This window comes from Alligator mississippiensis, chromosome 1 (genome assembly GCF_030867095.1).
Source record: "Alligator mississippiensis isolate rAllMis1 chromosome 1, rAllMis1, whole genome shotgun sequence".
Taxonomy (NCBI): domain Eukaryota; kingdom Metazoa; phylum Chordata; order Crocodylia; family Alligatoridae; genus Alligator; species Alligator mississippiensis.
The window spans coordinates 122809558-122826376 of record NC_081824.1 but is presented as its reverse complement, the minus strand read 5'-3'; the positions used below and the strand labels follow the sequence as shown (position 1 = coordinate 122826376).

General features: G+C 39.3%; 1 protein-coding gene across 2 annotated transcripts in view; it reads right to left on the bottom strand.

The window, feature by feature from the left end:
• Positions 1-203: 203 nt before the first annotated feature.
• Positions 204-16819, bottom strand: part of VTA1 (vesicle trafficking 1) — a 67838-nt gene continuing 51222 nt past the window's right edge. Inside the window, exons 6-8 of one of the 2 annotated variants that reach the window (XM_006264933.4) lie at positions 10250-10420; positions 8203-8283; positions 204-1507 (exon numbers count right to left, since the gene is read on the bottom strand). In XM_006264933.4, coding sequence (XP_006264995.3) covers positions 1362-1507; positions 8203-8283; positions 10250-10420 — 398 coding nt within the window. In that variant the 3' untranslated portion in view covers positions 204-1361. The remainder of the gene's footprint in view (positions 1508-8202; positions 8284-10249; positions 10421-16819) is intronic. The other variant, XM_019488392.2, reaches the window with a different exon arrangement.

Below are 16819 nucleotides of genomic sequence, written 5' to 3'. Positions count from 1 at the left end.
TGCTTTGTGCTCCAGATAAGCTATTTTTAATACCATTAGACTGCTTCTATCAATTTTATAAATTTCAGCTATATTTTTATTACTAGAAAATCAGTAGACTCGAAAAGGTGCGCACATTTGATTTGGTATCTTGTAAAGGAAGACCTATAGCTAGTTAAAGTGGTATTCAAAAATATATTATAGTAATTAGACTTGCTAAATGGTTTCAGTCAAAAAGACATTTATTTGTTTTTCAACAGGGTGAATAGATTTTAACAACCCCAGAGCTCGATAATTCCAAACGATAAAAGTGTGTAGGAGGCTTTAACATTCAGCTTTGAAATATTTTAATCAATGTTATCGTTGCCAAAGTCTCCACAAGAAAGCATGCAGGGCAGGATAGGAACTGGACACATCCAGCATTAGTGGCACTAACAGAAATGACCAATTTTGCCTCTCAGTAACCTCTGACGGTGGCAAAGCACAGGCTTGGTTCAGCCTAATAAAAACATGAGGCAAGTGTGAAGCTTGAAATTAGATGTAAATACCCACAAAGTTCAAGAGCTAGAACCTTGGCTTGAGGTTCAAGACCACAGTCCCTTCTTTGAACTGTTCTTAGCGTACACAAAATTTAGATTGCCCATGCCAAAGGAGGAAAAACCTGTAACCAAAAACCACGCGGTCCATTTTCAGGGTGGGGAGAAGAGCACCAAAGATATTTTACCCAAGGAGCTAGAAAAAACTTAAAAAGAAATTCCCATGTCTTTCCTCCCACCATCAGGCTACCCACACCTTCACCTTGTGTGTAGCTACCAACTACTGACAAATGACAATTAAATTTTATTTTATTAAGACAAAACAAACCTGCCTTCCAATATTTTAGCTATACCATAAGATCATATCACATTCTTGGTACCTATATTTCAGCATGAAAGCCTTCATTTTATTTGCAGTTCCAGAATCATTATAATTTTTACATCTTTGTTAAAAGCGAAAAATTCAGACTCAGAGTTCTAGTATAGCACTTTTCTTTGTTCTTCCAAACTGCTAAAGAAAGTCGCAATGTTTTTCTCCAAATAGTCTAAATACTGTAGCATTAGCTCTAACTTGTTAGCAGTGCTCAGATAAGAGTCTCTGGGAGTATCTTAACATATCAGTCAACTGCCCTCAGATGTTTCTAGTTCCACTGTGTGGAAAATGAAAACTGTTTGTGGTTGCCAATTACTGCTACAGTGGGAATCTGATACCAAGACACTGATTTCATTGTCATGGGCAATGGGATTGAGAGCCTTCATAAAACTGTGATCCCCCAATAGGCGGAAGGTAGAGTAATAGACTGTTAGTTCTTTAGGCAAAAGACTTGAATCTGTTGGACAAAGGCTTCATTCTCTGCCTGTAGTCAGCAACTTGAGGGCCTTCTGTAGATTCTGCACAGCAGTGCTCACATCTTCATACTGTAAAGCACTGCCAGCATATTTGCAATATTTCTGAGCTCTGGCAAAGTCCTCTGGTGTCAAACGCACTTCCCCTGGAAAAAAAAAAACACAGCATTTTTACAAAGTTAAAAGAAAAGAAAATTCATTGTTTCACTACAGATTAAGCTTAAATATCTTATTAAATATATTTTATATTTCTGTACATATTAAAAAAAGACCACAAAAACTAATACCTGTCCCGTCAATTATATTTAAGTTCTATTTAATGCATAATGCTCCGTTCCTTTGATGACTTTCTAAACTATAAGGGTACCTTCAAAATGCAGCGATTTATGTGATTCAAAGCCTTATGTAAGCCAATACCTTTGAGAAAGATCTGCCCTTTCTTAGGCAGCTAAAAAGAGCTTTAAAACTGTAGTAAATTAACTGTAGTCATGTTACAACCTGCATGAAACAAGGACAGTAGCTTGTGTTTCTTTTATAATTGCTCTGCCCACAGTGTGGAACAATACACTCACTGCTGAAGTCATTTATCCAGACACTGTATAATATTTCCAGATGAAGAAATATACCTTTCCGAAATATTTTCATAAATATTGCATTTCTCCTTTTATCTGAGGTCAAATGTATCAAAGCATCTGTCCCAGTATCAACACAATTGCAATGCTTTTGGTTTTATGAACTGAACAAAGCAAGTCCCGTCTATTGACTTTACCATTAGCTGACAAGCACTAACCAAAGCTTTCTTGTAATGGGGGACGAGAAAGATTAAAATAGCTGAACAAATGCCAGTAACCCAAATAAAATGTTTATTTTCTTGCGTAACAAGCCCAAGCTTTGACTACTCAGCCTCTCAAACACATAAACTTAATTTTTCCAAAGAAGTTTTGGAGATTTATGCCTTAATTTAGAAGAGCACTTAAGCATGTGAATAGTCTCACTGATGTGTTTGAAGTTAAATATGCACTGAAATGTATTGCATGTGCAGACATAACCACTTCAATGAAAGTTGTGAGGATAAATTCTATGCAATTCTAATAATTCTGGGACACATGCTGAAACTCTTACCCACAGTGAATAATATCTTATGCTATGAATAAGTCTTTTAATTCATACTACATAGTATAAATCAAGGCATATAGTCAGAAGTCTTGCTCAAAACCTGCATTTGAACTGAAGATGGAAACATATATTTAGGTAAAAAATTCCTTACGTTACCTGTTTTTATAGGAACTGTTCTTAGTTTCCCATTTGAAAATAAACACTTATTTAGCATTAATTTCTTATGTATTGAAAGTTTAATAAACTAAGCTTTGAATATTTACACATTGGTATTAAACTTTTCTATGCATTTTATTCTCTATAATTCTGTTAAACTGCACTTCCTTTCCTTAAAATCTGAAGTAAAACTGTTACTTTACAGTTCACGAATCTCATTTCTTTGCTTCAAATGTTTTCAGTATTCATTACATTTGTTCATCCATTAGCCACTTTATTATTTAAGCAACCAATTTGGATCAAAGAACAAGTGGAATGATGGATAATAATGAAGAATTTTATTTTTATGTTTTCTATGTAAAAATAATCCAATGCCTAAACAAAATTACTTTACTGTTACTATATCCTGTTACATTAATTCTATAGAGCGTGTTTTATTAATCAAATTACATTCTTGATAGAAATAACCCAGTGGCTAAAATCTACAGACAATTCTTACTGTGTACAGCTTGCTTCACTATCTTTAACAGAATTTAATCTTATTTGGATCTGATTCATAACATGCTAAAGGAAATAATTAACAATTAAGTTAAATAATTAATTTGAAATGGTCTAAGTACCCATGTTACTGCGGGTTGTATAATTTATATCATCATATCAGAGCAGATTATAAATGAGATTTTTGCTTCCTTTTTTTTTTTTTTATATGGAAGGAAATTAGCATCCACAAAGCAAACGACATATGCAAAGGATTAATACTGTCACTTCAACATTTAGTTTAATTCAAAAGACAACAGTAAGCCAAGAAAGTAACCAGATTCTCCAAATAACTAATACTTGACAAGGTCAGATATTCATCAGTTTAATTTCATCCAAAATGAAAACACACTTTACACCTCTGCTGACTTTTATCTTCAAAATGAAAAGACTGCAATATTGAATGTCTGGCACTGAGTACCTGTCAAACTTGTAAGGTTACTTTCCAACTGCAATGTAGTTTAGCTTCATCATTAAATCATGTGAACCAGTTTAAGCCTGTTTCTTTAATATAGGTACTGATGCATACATGGGATGTATACACTTGTCTGTATTTCATAAGCTAAATATAATTTAACTAATTCAAACCAGTTAGGCTCAATTCAGTATCACACTGGTTGACATCTTTGAAAATAATAATAATGAAAAAAGCAAGAGTCCTCATTTACTCCCTTCCCCAATGCTGACCCTAGGACATTTTGTGCTTTATATTGTGATGCCAAATGAAACTAGAATATCATTCTTTAAGAAAACAGTCAAGGCAGCAGTCCAGTATTCAAGTAATTTATTGGACGGAAGCCTAAATTCACCCGTCTAATCTTATTTTTACAGTACCACCCCTATTAATGTTTTGTTGGCATACAGCCTTATTTATTATGAAGCCTATTTCAGATACCATTATGTCATGTTAGGAAAAGGCTCTAATTATTTTCATTTAGAAACCAAAGTTAACCCAATAAGAGCCTCAGCTCCTGTTAAGATAAGCACCCCAAAATGGGAAGAACATACAAGAACAAATCAGCTGCACCTCTTATAGGCTGCTTTAAAAAAAGTATTTATTTGAAAATAATGGGGGGAGGGAGGGAGAACTTCAGTATTAGTAATTTGTAAGCTGTCATTTAGAAGGCCTGTCCTTTTTATAATGGAGTTCAACATTCATAATTTTAAGGACAAACTCTGAAACACCAAAAATACTGACACATGGAAAAGCTATGCTGTACCTACCCTGAAACAAACCAGCTTCTGTTTCAATCCAAAAATAGTATTAGTATAGTAGCTATATTTATTACCGAACTGTGACAGACATTTGTCATCCAAAGCTAAATTCTACCAGACATAATTGTCAGTGATTAAGAATATCATGCAGAAATTAAAAGAGAGTTTCATCTGTGATAAAAAAAAAAAAAAAAATCTTGTAGTGGGAAAAGAAGAGTTTTAGATATTCTCCAGTTTCTTCTCCTCTTTATTTCTCCTCATAGACATCTACTCACAAACTTGTACAAGTTCAAACAATAGCTTAAAAACCATATCTTTAAAGAAACTAGTACTGTACAAGTTTGTGTAGACAAATGTAGAGAATATAAAAGCAGTGACAATAATTAGAAACATTAGAATATGTTAGTAGTGCTTTTTTAATACTGAATAATCTAACAGCATACTAACTGGAACTATAATTATATGAAGGTGCAAATGTGATTTCTTTTTCCTGTTAAAACAGAGACATTTAAATGATCTGAAATGCACAGACCTCAAAGACTTCTTTTTAGTATCAGAAAGAACATTTGAAATGTCACATTATTATTCCTATTTTGCACGTAGAAAACCAAATATAACTACAGTAGCACGAAAGTTTAATATACACTTTGTATAACAATTGTGAGTGAATTTAGTTGTTCATGAAATTTGGTCCCAATAGAAACACTGACTATCTTGCCCTGGAATACTGCATGTAGGATTTTGCACCGACTCACTGAGAACATGAGACTGCCAACCAATATGGGAAGGTTTGACTGTTAGTGCCAAAATGTTGAGAGACTGAATCTAGACACAAAAGCAAAGTCCTAGGAGGTATGATAATGCACACAAACAGCACTGTGATCAAAGCTACATCCAATACTTTTTAATTTTAATTGTTTTTTCTTCAGTAAGATAATCACTCTTCCCATATCACAATTCTTCATTCTCCCCCTCCCCATCCCAACATAATGAAACTATACTCCCTCTTACACGGCAGGCACAAAGAATGATTTATACGTTACTTTAAAGCATACACAGAGTCACAGGACTATAAGGAACACTGTGGAAACTGATATATGACTCAAAGTCTGCCAATGCGGGAAAGGACAGACTACTATGGAGAAGCAATACACAAGCCAGGGAGAAGTTACTGTACCTGCAGTGGTATAAAGAATATATTTCTTCCTGGGGCTGCTAAGGTAGCAACATTATGGGCTAACCAGATTTCAGATAGTATCCCCTGATGCCCCTACTGGGATTCTTCAAGTCACTGTCTTGTCTGTATAAGAACTATTCATGCTTGCTATTTGTAGGTCTAGGGGAATTAGTAATGGTGGTGGACTGGCCCATGGGTGTCCATGTCTATCATATATACTTCACTATCTCACTGTTACACATCCACAAAGGGTCTGGTGCCATATTACAACTCCTCCAACTGATATTCCTTTTCTGTCCCCTGTGTCATCCAGCATGTGAATGTTCTCTGTTATATATTAGCTTCTTGTTGGGTGCAACTGAGGACCTGTATGGCCATAAGTTTCCTAGCACAACTGCTTATGCCACTACTGGCAGGATCAAAGCCTTGACAGAAAAGGAGGCAGCCAAGTACACAGATAAGGACAGACCAATTCAATCAAGACCTGCGGTGAGTCCTTCTTTTCTAGAGGTTGCCAATAAATCAATTTGAATTGTAACATAAGTGGGGCTCACTTGAGACACGTGTGTGTGTGTGTGTGTGTGTGTGTGTGTGTGTGTGTAAACCAGCATTTGAACTCCTACAAACAAAAAGGTCAAAGGGAGCCACTGGCTCTGCTATCGAGATCTCAAATGAATAGAAATTCCAAAACCTGATGCAAATGAAAATTTAAGTTCTTACTCTAATTTTGATGGCAAGTGTCAAACATTCAGGTTAATAAAACTAAAGAATTAATTTCTGCAGGCTGATTAATCAAAAAACTGTTTAGATGACTAGCTAACAGAGCCTGATAGTCAAATAAAGCTATGTATATATTTCTCACTCTTCATCTAGCTGGCAGTTAATGTGTGTAAATTTAAGCAATGCCCCAAGAGATTTATGTTAAGGAGCTTATGAAACTATTGCAGAAGCTCAAAAACCCAAAATATAAACACAGGTTTGCATGTTTTAGTCATATTGCCAGGATTTGTATTGAACAGAAGGAGTAACTATGAGCAGAAATAGGACATTTTGTCTAGTCAGAATTACTAGGAAGTATGCCCAATAGTCTCTAAGAAAGTATAAAGGTATCAAGAGCTTTGTTACTCCTCTGCAATCTCTTAGGGCATTTATAAACAAACTTTTTCGTGCTGTGATATGCCAGAAATATGACACATCGGCACAGACTCGATTAATCAAGTCTGCTCTGCATGGGAACTGAAACGCCCTGCGTTGCATCATGCGCAGTTGTATAAGTGGCAAAATGCAGGTCAGCGTGCAGAAAATGGCAGCGGTACTCTTTTGAACTAAAACACCTTCAATGTGTTTTAGTTTAAAAGCGCATTGCTGCCATTTTCTTAGCAATGACACGCATTTCGCTGCTTACTCAAATGTATGCACTGCAGCACAGGTATGTGTACAAATGCCCTTAGAGACCTTTTGTATAAATGAATTTTTTTTTTTTTTACGCATCAAGATGGCATTATGTGGCATCTTGAGTTGATCTCATGACAAATCAACCTGAAATACTATATTCCAGTTAAATTCCTGAAATATTAAATTCCAGTATTTTCATTTTAAGTAATTATTTAATATCTCAAAGAAAATATGTATTTTAGCTGCAACATATCATACAATTTTCTGGTAAGTATTTTCATTTATTATGTTACACTGTCAAACCTGACTTTATCCAAGTGTAATAAAAGTATATTAACCAGACAAACACCACTTTTTACCAGATCTTGGTAACTGTGTCATCTTCATAGCTACTTGATTTTGTATACTGAAAAACTCTAGCATAAAGGTTAGTAGTTGTTTAGCTCCATTTCAATGGAAGATAAAAATTTATGATTGAACATGAAAAAAGGAGTCCATATATTGATGTTGTGAAGCCCTTATTGGGCAGGTGGAACATTCAGAAATTAACAAAGGTGGAATTTAGTTTTGTTGCCAGAATTTTTTTTTTTTTTTTTTTTTTTTTTTTTTTTTTTTTACTGAAATGGACGATTCTACATCTGATTTGGAAAAGAGCAGCTTAAAATGACTCTGTCAATATTAGCTAATTAGGTGAAGAGCAATTTAAAATTACAAGTATTACCAGGTAATCACTGACCCATTTTCTGCAATACGTGCCCCTCTTTTAGGGATCATGACCCGCAAGTTGAGACCATAACTTGATTAGTTAGGAGACTTGTAAGATAATAGACCACATCTATAGACAAGCTTGTAACTATTAGTATTAAGGCATGCAATTGTTTTCATAATCTGCTATTTGTATTTTTGTAGAACAGGAGTATCAAACTCATTTGGCCCTGCAGGTGTCACAGGAATTAATGCTGTCACTGCTTGTCCAGCCATCAAACTTCCAGATCAGTGGGGAGCCCAGTAGATCAGATGACATGGCTCTCAGCTGGATAGAGCTGGGATCTTTGACACCCTTTCTTCAGAACTTAAAACAACACGCTAGGTATTGTCTACAAACACAAAGAGCAGTACTTAGAATTTCACTACTGCTTGCAATTCATATTATGGTTTCTCTCCTCAAACTGTTTTCTGAAAAGATGGAAAAAAACATCATAAGCAAAACACCAAACCCAAAAACCCTGAACCACATCATCTCACCTGCAGATTGAGCATTGTAAAGAGAAGGATCTACAGCAGTGATATTCTGTGGAGTGGGTTGAATGGTATTATTTGCTACACCTACAAATCAGTGAAACAAAAGTAGAATTACAGTGTTACTTTTAATTATAGACTTAATGTCAGTTAACACAGTGGTTTTCCACGTTACTTATAGTGCTAGCAAACCCTCATAACCTTTGCCTTATATAAAAAGAAAAGGTTTGGAAGAGTTTCAGAAATATAATGCTTTTTTATAAATACTTTGTAGGCTATGCATGTTTAAATGTTTATGTATCATTTAAAATAAAATAAACAATAAGGTTAGCTCCAGACCATGCTGTCACTGCTGCAAGATCTCAACCTCAGCCCTGGAGCAGCTCTCTACCCAGCTGCATGCCCTGCCAGTGCTGCTGGGGCTGGTCTTAATGGAAACCTTGGCCCCACGCTGGCACTGCCCATCCGCTCCTGGGGTCCCCATGGAAACTGGCCACAGTGACGTGGGCAGGGGCTGCTGGGAAATGGTGTCTGGCCACTGGCCAGATCTGCCATTTTGCCCACCCCTGCATTAGCATCACCTTTGTTTGAAGTCATCCATGCATATGTACTGGCAAAGAACAAAAGGTACACAACCCTGAATTAGGGTGATCAGTAGGTAGGCTCTTAACTTTTTTGGACTTGAGACACCACCCCTTAACTCAAGAAACACTTCACTGGACTCAAGGCACCACTCCATATCTGTTGTGAATTGAGAGGCACAGATTTCGTAAACTAGCTTATATATCATACTGTTTACTTCCTTGTACGAAGGGCCAGACAGTGGGGGGTGGAGGAACAGCCAGGCAGGGTCAAGCCTCAGCCTGACCCTATCTGTTTAGTTTATCTACCTATCTCCTCACATCTCATGACACCCTTCAAAGGATCTGGCTACACCCTGGTTGAAAATCACTGGAGTAGATGAATGGGCATCAACATGATATCAAACAAAAGAGCAGAAGGCTTGAGATATTACATCAGACTTGATGGGACAAGAAATGGATCTGAATGGAGGGCTTAAAAGTATATAGCCTGGTCTATCCTGGAAGAATTCAAACAGTTGCTGAGCTCCAAAACAGCATTACACACTCTTGTGCACTTCTAGAAATTGGAATTGATTAATCTGACAGCAGGAGAAGTTTGTTTGCTTGTCAAGAAAAATAACTGCACTATGCCCACATCAGGAGGATTGGTATCTTTTAGATTAGACAGTACTGTTTACCATATCTACTTGAGACGTGACTATACCTATTAGCCATATAATTTTATTAAAATCTCTCTTACAGAAATGTGCTCCCAAAGACTAATTATTCATTTTATTAAAAAAAAAAAAATCAGTTTGTTACCAGTGTTAATTCAATTCAGTTCAGTTCAATTCTAGTGGATGGATGTCTCCTTGATCTTGTACCATGAAAAAGCAAGGAGTAGCAAATTCACCTTCTATATACCATTTGTTATTTTGTATAACTTTTTTATATCTCATTAGTCATCTCCTCTGTGAACTAAACAGGCCAAGTTATTTTTCCAATTTCTCATCATATCTTAGTATTTCCATGACTCTCATTATTTATTTCTGTTTTCTACCTGTGAACCATATTTATTTCCGTTACTTTTTTTGAGAGAGTGACCAGAGCTAAATGAAAATGTAAAACTTGCCACACACCAACAACTTTAATAACAGATTTATAATGTTTCAGTGCTGCATTTTCTAGCCTTTATATATTTAACAATTTGGTTAGATTTTTTTTAACTAGCCATTACCCACAGAGTAAATACTTGTATCAACCTGTACACAATGATTTGCTTAGAAAGAGGAAAAGAAATACATTCTTGTCACCCTCCTTGTACCCAAAGACAGAATTGGGTTGACTCAGACTTAATAAAATCAATCACTTTCTGACAAAGAGCCTAGCACAGAAAGCTTTATCCCTATAAGTTACAGTTCCAGCAAGGCCCAAGACAGACTAATGTGGAATAATAAAAACAACCCACATATAAAAAGTATTTAACATACCTGTGCTATGAGGTACTTCAGCTGGAGTGTTGGCTGGAGCATGTGCACCAGGTGGAATATGTATACCAGTGTAGTTACTAGTTGGCATGTCACTTGGTTCAGCTGTTGACGTTGACGGCTGAGACACTTGACCAGGCAGAATAGATAAGCCGACTTCTCTATCATCATCATCTGTTAAAATATACAACAAAAATGTTTCCCTTCTCTTACAAGCGTATAGAATTGCAGCTTATTGAAGAAAAAGTACTGCCCCTTAATTTTATAAAATCTTGTCCAGAAAGAGTTATAAAATGAAACAATAAAAAGAAAAATAAAATAGTGATTAAGCAATGTAAAAATGCATCATGGAATATTGCCTGAGAACCCGCTCCTACCCTGGGGGTCTTCAAAAGGAGGATGGATAATCACCTGGCCTGGGTTGTTTGACCCCAGCATTCTTTCTTGCCATGACAGGGGGTCGGACTTGATGATTTGCTCAGGTCCCTTCCGACCCTACCAACTATGTAACTTGCATCATGGAATATATTCTGTGAACCTGCACACACTCAGGCATCCATTTAAACCTTATTAAAATGTAAAGTAGCACGTGATCTCTTCTCTTAACACAAAAGCCTCATTTTGCTGTTTTTTTCAAAACTCTTAAGCTTTAACACACGAGTTACAGAAATGGTTGACACAATAACACTCTGATCTTCAGATATAAGATCAATTGTATACTATTTCTCTCTCCCCTCTTGCACACTATTAGGCATTAGGGCTGTGGTAAACGGGCTGTATTCGATTCAGATTCAGCCCGAATTGGGGACAGTGATTCGATTCGTTGATTCGGATCACTGTCCCCAATTCGATTCAGCTGAATCTGAAGATTCAATGCTGATTCAGAGAATCGGCAATTCAGCCACAGACACAGCTTTTAAAACTTTTTTCTACATGCCTCGAAGTACCAGGCACGGCTCACGAACGCTGCGATGGTGGGGCAGATGGAGCGTCTTACAGGACCGTGGGCCCCCTGACGCGTGCTTGGTGGTGAACCCGGAAGTACTTCTGGTCCACTTCCGGGTCTTCTGCCAAGCGCACTGGGAAGCCCCCCACACTCCTGTGGGACGCTCCCCATCTGCCCCAGCATCACAGCATTCACGAGCCATCTAGTACCTTGAGGTATGTAGAAAAAAAACATTTAAAGCTGTGCCCATGGCTGAATCTCCAAATCTTTCCAAATCTCTCTGAATCGATTTGGAGGGTTCTGATTTGACTCGCAGCGATTAAAGGGTTCTCTGATTTGATTCGGATTTGGAGATTCAGCCACCAAATCGGGTCAAATCTCTGCCGAATGAAATCAGGGACCGAAGCTTCGCACAGCGCTATCAGGCATTAATAGCATTGATAATTACAGTCAGTTTGTGGAACTGTATTAAAATTTTTGTCCTGCTTAATGATTTTGAAATAAATTAAGAAAAGGTACAATCTGAGTTGATCAAATTAACTCTGAGGAAAGAAGTACACTCATTTTGTCATCTTTTACAATAGCCTTTCTACTAATGTATCCTAACATACATAAAAGGAAAAATCAACCAAAATTGGTTTTGAACTGCTTTATTAGTTTTGGACTAAGCTATTCTTACTTTATTATACTTTAAAACAGGGGTGGGCAAGATACAGCCCGCCAGGCCATTCTATCCGGCTCGTGGGGCCCCTAAATAAAAATTTAGAAAATTAATCTCTCTCTGCCCCTGGCTGCCTGCCATGCGGCCCTTGATGGCTTGCCAAAACTCAGGAAGCAGCCCTCTACCTGAAATAATTGCCTGCCCCTGCTTTAAAAGTATAAAACACTAAACTTTTTTTTTTTTTTTTTTTTAAACATGCAGGTAATAGAAAGCAAATTCCTGGGTATTTTTAAGCTCCACCTCTCCTTCTGAGGCAGAAGTCCAGTAACAAGCTTTTAGGAAGGTGGGGGGAGGCTAGAGGTGTCAGGCAGTGCCGGCCTCCTGCCCAACACCTCACGCTGCTCATTCCCGGGTGAGGGACCCAATCCTGCTTTCAGCAGAGCCTGCCAGCTCCCCACCCTGTGGCCAGTGGGTGAGCTGGGGGGGGACCTCGTCCCTTCCTCTGCAGTGGCGGTGCCCCCAAGGCTGCCAGCAGACTGGGTGCTGCCTGAGCTCCCAGGAGCCCAATCCAACTTCCCCAGAACCCGTCAGCATGCAAGGGCCTGATCTTTTTTGCTCTGACAAAGATCAAAGTGAAGATCAACTTAAACACCTGATATATGAAAAACCTAACTTTTTACATTAAAAATTTACACTACATCAACTTATACATTGTGAAATATGGTAAATTAATAGGACTTAAGTATATGTATCAAGAGAATAATATATTATATCCTTTTGTTCTCTGATTTTATCATAATACATAAGATGATCATCTTACTGCTCTCTTCAAATTCTGTTTCAAAACCATTTGAAGGAATACAACCTTTTAGGGCTGGTGGATATTTTTGGCAATACAGATCCTCCTGTATACCTACAATTTACAGCTCATAGTTAGTTTTTATACATAAAACCTTTACAGTTGTATTTGTTACACTTCTAGTTCATATGCACACACAACAAAACTTGTAACAAGTATCAAATATTTTTATGAAAATCTAGCAGAAAAGTCCGTAACACAATATAATTCCCTTGCTTTATCTTGTAAAGTTTACTTTTTTCTTTGTCTGCATCTTACAATTCAAGATGTGGTTTTATAAAGCTATTTCTGACACACAAACAAATATGTGGCAGATTTCTGGAAACCAAAGATGATCTACAGTTGCAAGGTTTTCACTTTGTTCTTTTTTTTTTTTTTTTTTGCTAGTAACCTACAAGGCCATCTGGTTAACATTCATGGGAGTAAAGTTAAACTGTGTCAAAACTGCAAACTCCACCCCCACCCCGGGCAGTTAGAAATTCGCCTCAGGCATACTACTACTTACAAACTTGATAATTTAAAGAAGAATTTTTAAGAATCCTTTCCATTTACAATTTTTAAATATTATTAAATATCTTTTACAAGCAAGTGGAAAAGAACATTATGTGTAACATAAGCCAAAGGGTTTCATTATGTACAGTTAATGAGCATTTTGAAAGCAGAGCTACTTACATTGCCTAAAGTTAGGGCTGTCCAACACTGCCTATTGTAAGACCCCTACCGCCATTGCTTGTAATTCTGTCTAGCGATAACCATTCAGGCTCAAATTTTCCCTGCTGGGTGTCTACATGAGAATGACAGTCAAATAACTGTTTGATTGAGAAATACTCTGGAAGTACTAATATGGCTCCCATTACAGTAGCATCTCAATGTCTCATAGCCTTTTAATGCATTTCTTTCATCATATCTGTTTGGCTGGAAACATGTTGTCTTTGGAGCACAATCAGCTGTGTTGTGATATGTCATGGCAAAACAGATCTAATTCTCTGACATCTCATTGCCAGGGCTGCTGTCCTGCAGGGTCAGGTCCCTGACCCTCTCTGAGCTTCAGGGGCCTGATCCAGTGGGAAAATGGCCCAACGTGCCATGTCCCAGAGCAGGGGCGGGCAATTATTTCGGGCAGAAGGCTGCTTACCCAGTTTTGGCAAGCTGTCAAGGGTTGCATGGGTAGCCCTGCCCCTTGACAGGGTGACCAGGAGGCGGGGCACATCTTTGGAACCAATGTCTCAGGGCCAGCACCAGCGGGACCCAGAGCAGGGCACAGGCTGGCAGGGGTCTGTGAAGCTGGGCTGGGCTGCACCAGCAGGGAGAGTGGGGAGCTGACTCAGCTCCATAGAGCCCCCACCAGCCGGGACCCTGTACTCCTGCCACCCTGCTCTGAGCCCCGCTGGCGCTGGCCCTGGGACACTGGTGCGGGCCCTGTGCACCTGCTCACTCCCAGTGCCCCCCCAGCCCTTTGGTACAGGCAGGGGGCAGTGCACAGCCCTGCGGCAGGGAATGACCTGGTACTGAGTGTGGGGAAAAGCAGCCCCTCCCCTGCCCCGTGGCCGGCATTCCCTGCTGCAGCCGCTCACAGCCCGCATGGGGCTGTCCCAAGCAGGCACAGGTGGGGGGTGGGGCGGAGAGGCAGTAGATGTTTGTAGCTGGCCCAAGCTCTGGGTAGCTGCTGACAGCTACAGAGCCCAGGCTGGGGTGCAGGGGCCAGGAGCAGGGCTGGGAGCAGGGGCCTTGGGTGGGGGGCAGGAAGCACGAGCAGGGCATCCTGCCATGTATCCCCTGCCCTCCTTTTGTTTTGAGCAGGCACAGGCAGCCCCAGGCAGGCTATGAGCAGCTGAAGCACATGGCGCTGGCTACAGGGCGGGCGAGGGGTCGCTTTTCCCCCTCCCGCTCAGTACCAGCTTGTAACCTACCCCCGTTGTCAGCCTGGACCCCGTGATGGCTCCGGGCTTGCCCATGGGGCTGCGCACAGCAGCAGCAGCTGCAGCCCCCCCCGCTTGCTGCACCGGGCAGTGTTTTGCCACCGCCGCCTCTGGGCTGCCCAGCCTGCGAGCTCTGGGCGGGCAGCAGCAGCCAACACTGTCCGGCGCGGCAAGTGTGTGCGCGCGGGGAGGGGGAGGGGGCACAGCCCCATGGGTGAGCCCAGAGTCGGCATGGGGTCCAGGCTGGCAGCGGGTTAGAAGGTGGTGCTGAGCAAGGGGGTGGGGGGGAAGTGGCCCCTTGCCCACCCCGTGGCCGGCGCCCCACGCTGCAGCCACTCACAGCCCACCTGGGGCTGCCTGTGCCTGCTCACAACAGCCCTGCGTGGCGAGCAGCTGCAGCAGGAAGCGCTGACCACAGGGTGTGCAAGGGGTCGTTTTTCCCTGTGCTCAGCACCTGGTCGTCCCCTGACCTTCCCCTCCTGCCACTCTTACTTGAGGTTCTGGCATGGGGCAGCCACGTGGTCCTAGGCCAGAAGCTCCTGAGGGGCTGGGCAGGCTCTGCTGTTGCGGGAGCCCGCTGGGCTTCCCCTGGGTCCTACTGCCCTTGGCTCCGTCATTTTTGACAGAAACCAAAGACAGAAAAATATCAATTTTCAAAAAAATTTTAGGGCCCTGCAGGTCAGATAGAATGGCCATATTTTGTCCACCCCTGTCCCAGAGGAATCCTTGTACAGGGAGGTATGCAGAAAGAAAAAGACAAGAAAAGCCCCACATGCAAAATGGAGTTGGAAGACAAATGAGTTCAGAGAGCTCAAGGTGCTAAGCAGATTCATAAATTAAATGTAGACATATTCCTGAGATCATCACATTCAGTTTTACAGTCCTCTTTTAAAGTACAAATAATGTAAAGGTAAATAATGGGACTTCTGTGGTTTTACAAACAAAAAAAGTAAAAAACTAGCTTAATAAACTAAACAGAAATCACAAGAGTGTAGGGTTGGAAGGTACTGAAGGAGGTCATTTGGTCCACCTCCCTCCCCTGCACTGAGGCTGGAAAAATATACTTAAACCATCCTTAACAGATGTTAGTCCAGCTTGTTTTTAAAATCTACAGCAACAGTCTATATATGCTGTTCCAGAACTTAACTTTCTTGTAATAAAAGTCTTATACAACATCTGAGACTGAAATCATCTGTGTTTCAAATTTACTGGATTTCTTGTTCTACTGTACAAGAAATGTGTCCTAATTTAAACTATTTATAAATACATATCACGAGCCAAAACATTCTTAAAAATCTAAACCTACTGTGAATAAATTGCTACCACACTATGTATACCTTCTTCAATAATGCCACTTTTGCTACCTAATTTTTAAGACGGCATCTATCTAAACTCTCTGTTTTGAAGGTAGCAGTCTGCATTTGAAAACATCGTATATGTAACTATTCTAGAGTATTATAATAATCACACAATGCAATATGTTTTAATTTAAAATGCTGTATGGAATACATGCATACATATATACACATTACCATTGCACTGATGTATATATTAGTTTACTTAATAAGTCATGTTTTTACACATTATCCTGTTGAGATATCTAAGAAATGTATAAAGATAAAATAGCTTAGAATTAAATTAGGGCTTAACCTAAGCAGCCTGGGATACAAGCTTTGAAAACTTTTTTTTGCAAAACCTTTCCCCCCCCCCCCTTTTTTTTTTTGAAAAGGAACAAGGGACCTCTCACACACACCTCTAAAACACCACCTCCTTTTATCCCTGCAATAATTTAAATTTCAAATCACTTCACTTTCTTATTCTGTTCCACTATTTATTAAAACACATGGCTTCTACACTTCTCTAAGAATGCTGCTATTTAACATACTTTCCATAACTCAGGTAAAAACTCAAATACCTCTACCCTGTGAGAATTAGGGTTCATTACTTCTACAAATTGTTCCTAGTAAAGACAGCAAAGATTTCTTGGAGCTCTGTCACATAAATGGCTACAGTTAATAAAATATAACACTTATTCTTTGTTCTTTTAGGAGCTATTAAATATTTAAACTTTATAGTTTATAAATGGATTCTTCTTTACTGGCATAAAAAACTTACTAGATGACCAAGGAACACTCCTGAGTGACTCCTATTCTAACCACATTAATAAATTAAGTCTGTCATTTTAGTT